This window comes from Branchiostoma belcheri, unplaced genomic scaffold (assembly GCF_001625305.1).
Source record: "Branchiostoma belcheri isolate BF01 breed outbred unplaced genomic scaffold, Haploidv18h27 scaffold92, whole genome shotgun sequence".
In the NCBI taxonomy this organism is placed as follows: Eukaryota; Metazoa; Chordata; class Leptocardii; order Amphioxiformes; family Branchiostomatidae; genus Branchiostoma; species Branchiostoma belcheri.
This window is the reverse complement of record NW_017804598.1, coordinates 701,337-705,361: the sequence shown is the minus strand read 5'-3', so window position 1 is coordinate 705,361 and position 4,025 is coordinate 701,337. Positions and strand designations below refer to the sequence as shown.

Genomic DNA, 4,025 nt, shown 5'->3' with positions numbered 1-4,025 from the left:
CCCGGGCCGTTGGAGGAGTCTACCGTCCGGGCGGAGCGCTTGTCTCGGCTCCTGCACTGCTGCATGTCCGTGGAGATGACGAACAGTTCCGCGTCTGTGATGCTGAACTGCGGGCAGGAGTCTAGCCTCGTCCCGTCCTCCGCCTTCACCGCCTCCACGGACACCAGCAGGCCGTGGTTGTCCTCCGCCCGTCTCTGCCAGTGCTGGACGGCGCTGACGATGTTGAAAGTCTTGACGTCGTCTCTGTCGAACGGCGTGATGACGTGAGACTGGAGCAGCTCCAGACTGTCCGCGCTGGCGGCCTTACCGGGCTGCAGGACGCGGTAGACGCTGACGGTGTACGCCTTGGCCACGGACCAGACTCGCGGGTCGTCCGGGATCGGCACCCTCAGCTCGGCGGAACGGACGAACTCCTCGGCGGCGACGGCAGAGACGGAGTACGTCACGCCTTGGCTGGAGCAGGCCGTGGGAGACGGGTCGACGGCGTCATGGTCTAAAAATAAATAATAAGAATAATTTAGTAAATGTGTAAAACATCATGCGATAGGAAAAGACAGTTTGGCATCAAAATATCATATGTTTTGCCCCCGTCATATTTTAGCGTTACAAAATACAAGCCGTCACACAAGCGTAATTTAGCCACGTTAGTGCTGCTAGAAAATTATTAGAGAACGCCCCACAATAACTTAATGCGAACACATAGGCAGTACTCTAAATTCATACATAACGGAAATGATAGACTTCAGATAGTTTGGTGGTCACACTCAAGTCATCAGAATATCACATAGAACCAAGTCATCTCTCTTGTGCTGATTTGCGTTCAAACTACTCGGTTATGATGTCAAGCAAAAATTAACAGCACTGGTAGACATAAACATTTATACTGCACACCAAGACTGTTTGAAACGATTAAAAATATGAAAATGGTACCTACATTTGCCCTTGAAATTCCTGACGATGTTTCCCGGCACGGTGACGTCTGGGAACTGGCAGCCGGACTGCTCCCCGGCCGTCTGGGCCCGGAGCTTCTCCTGCCGCCCGTACAGCTCCAGCATGTGCCTGGGCACGGTCGCTCCTCTCTTGGGTCGCGGTCTGTGCGTCATCCCCAGGGCGCGTAGCATCGCCGACTCCAGCCTGGCTATCCTCGGGTCCACGTCAGCCGCGCCGCTCACTCCCGTGCAGACAGTCGTCACTACGGTGACGAAAACGAGAACTCTCATCATGGTGTGGGCAACAACAAGACTGAGGCAATCGCAAGAGGTGTGTTCACTTCGCTATCGCTGGACAAACTGATGGCCTGTTTTGCCAGGCATCAAGATTTAATCTAAGTCCCGACTACGATATTTATGAGCACCCCTTTGAGCCCTCCTCCGGCCGATAGCCCAATTTGCACCACTCTTTGGGACAGGAATAATTAAACGTCGGCCGTGTTTATCATATGGACGTCCGCATTCATATGCATATGATGTTGGTGGTAATCAACTACCAGAGGAGAAAAAACAATGACCGCCCATTGATCGGTAGGGCCGGCCGAACGGGAACAAAGGGCTGGCTTCTCCGCAATACACACCCGGCCGTCTCAGACAACAGGTGAGACCAGCCAGCATGATCAAAGACCGAGACGTACCAAAAGTAAAAGCAATGGCCGCATTCTGAGAACTAAATCATTGAATGGGCTTAGAAAGTCAGTAAGAACCCTTATGTTATAACAGACAACATCCTTATGGGGACAAAGTGGCGTCCGCTAAAGAAACTTTACGAAAAGACAGTTTAATGACATGCTCGTTGTATGCGAATAAATCTTGGCCAGAAATAACGGAACAGAAAATAATAAAAGTTTCCACAGAAAATAAAGAATATAACATTTCTTTTTCGTCTAGGGCGTGGTGCCAAGGCTGGGCGCTGGCGTCTTCCCAGATCAGATCGTATTTAACCGTACATTATCAGTCCCAAGCGGCAAATACGAGAATCCTACTTAATCCCGGGGATCAGTTTCATAGCCTCGGCGCGCAGACACCGAGGCACACGAGATAGACCACCCGACAGGAGCTAAAGGACTAAGGAGGAAATTGGGATATCTGCCGACTGGGCAATACCCCGTGATATTGGTTAATACATAACGGGATAGTCCGATATCAAATATAGATGACTTTAAGTCTTTATGACATATAATCACGGGGGGATGAAACGTAATTTTTTTCAGCACGCGTGGTATGTTTGTGAAGAACGGCGTGGTATCGGAAAATCCCCGAGAGTTTGTGATTTTGCCGAGAGTTTCACACGGTCCGACCAGGAAGTTCTGTCTGAGACCCTGATCCGCCCGACGGGACCCTGTAATCCAGTAATTGTCCTACAAATTCAGAGTGATAAAGGGCGCATCTATCCGGTTATCCATGGTGCACGGGACAAAAGGTCAAAATAAACACACAAGTACAACTGTGGAAGAAAAGTGTCGAGGCCTACGGCGGGCGCTAACTAAACTATATTGGATCGGAAGCCAAACAAATGTGTGCGTGAATTTATTTTACCCCAAGCCGCGTCCTATTTTAAAAATAGCTCGCAGACTCGGCTTGGCTTGTAGCTTGGCGTGTCCGGAGTAAAAACAGACGGTATATGTCATGTAAATGCGTGGACCATTCTGGTACATACGCATCACACCCAAGCTTTTGAGTAAGACATGGACGCGGAATGGCGTCCCCCATGTCCCGTCTGGATTCTCAGGCCCTCCCGATACGTATACACACAGATTTACCTGCTTAGCACTTCAGAACAAACAGAAAAACGTGTGAAAAGCTTAACTGAGCAGTGGGATTATGGAGAGAAGACAAAACATGTTAGTAACACACTGCAATGGGAAGCCTTTGTCGCACCGTATCGGTTGTCACTTTTAGTCATTATGTAAGTTAAACGGACGCAATGAAACCCCGTATTGTGTCAACAGCCAGATGTGTATTTGTCAGAAACTTGGTGGAAAACTAAATGACGTCGGCTTACAGCTGTTTGGCAGTGTGTATTGGTGCTTTGGCTCGCGGCAAAAGTTTATACGTGTACCCGCTCAGTCTAGATGAGTTAAAAATCTCCTTGGTACAACTGAACAAGTTGGCATTTCTCGGAAGTTGAGCGCCACAGATTTGTTTGCGAGGAGAGGATACAAGTTAGGATTGTTACGTATCATGTGGTTGTTTTACGTTATCTGTTTATTGTTTCAATTGGCAAACAAAATAATCTACCCATCGTAAAAGTCACAACAACGAAACGAAACAGTCAAATTGGGAAAAGAAACTATACACACTCATGCGCCCGTAAGGAATTGTTCGTTTCCACTTCAAAGACCAATATTTACCACAAAAATCAGACAACATTTTTCGTGTCGTCAGTGCAAACGACGGTATTTTGATCAAAGAACTAGACATAAAAGCATAGACGGAACGACAGAGAACTAAGACAAATTTGACACGAACTTTCACCAAGTGCAGGACGTGCTTTTGATCAGCGGTGCAGACAGCAGATAGTAAAGTGACTGTGTTGCCGCCGTGGTAGTAATAATGATCAACTTTGAGAATCAAGGGCCGGCCGGCTATGAGTTGTCTTACTCAGAAAACCGCTACGGGCCCTAAAAATATTTATGTCCGTACTACCATATTATTTTTCTAACTGTATATAGTAAAAGAGAAGGTTGGCTTGGGTGCATTGTTGTTTTCAGCCAAGCCAAGCCAGCAAACAAAAGAACGACGCAGTTTGGCGTGGCGTGTGCCATATTTAGGTTCACCAAGCGCCGTGACAATAAAACCACGCGCGTTTGGCTTGGATTTCTTCAAACCACGCCAAGCGAAGTTCTAAAAAAAGAACATGTCAATATAGTACTGATATTAAACCAGTCGATACATTTTAACGACACTAGAACTGGTGATAAAAAAGGATTCCTATTTTTTCACAGCTAGGTTATAGTGTTATGTGTTTACGTTTTGTTCAACGGCATTTCTGATTTTTTTTTGACCAAACGAAATTTCTTGGATTGGGTAACT

General features: G+C 47.2%; 1 protein-coding gene across 1 annotated transcript; it reads right to left on the bottom strand.

The window, feature by feature from the left end:
* Positions 1-2: 2 nt before the first annotated feature.
* LOC109488141 (univin-like) lies at positions 3-1,793 on the bottom strand (the record flags this gene model as incomplete). Its single annotated transcript, XM_019792301.1, has 2 exons — positions 935-1,793; positions 3-493 (listed from the first exon to the last, which is right to left on the bottom strand). Coding segments are annotated over exons 1-2 (780 nt in total), but the record flags the coding sequence as incomplete, so codon positions are not given.
* Between the last annotated feature and the right edge of the window lie 2,232 nt (positions 1,794-4,025).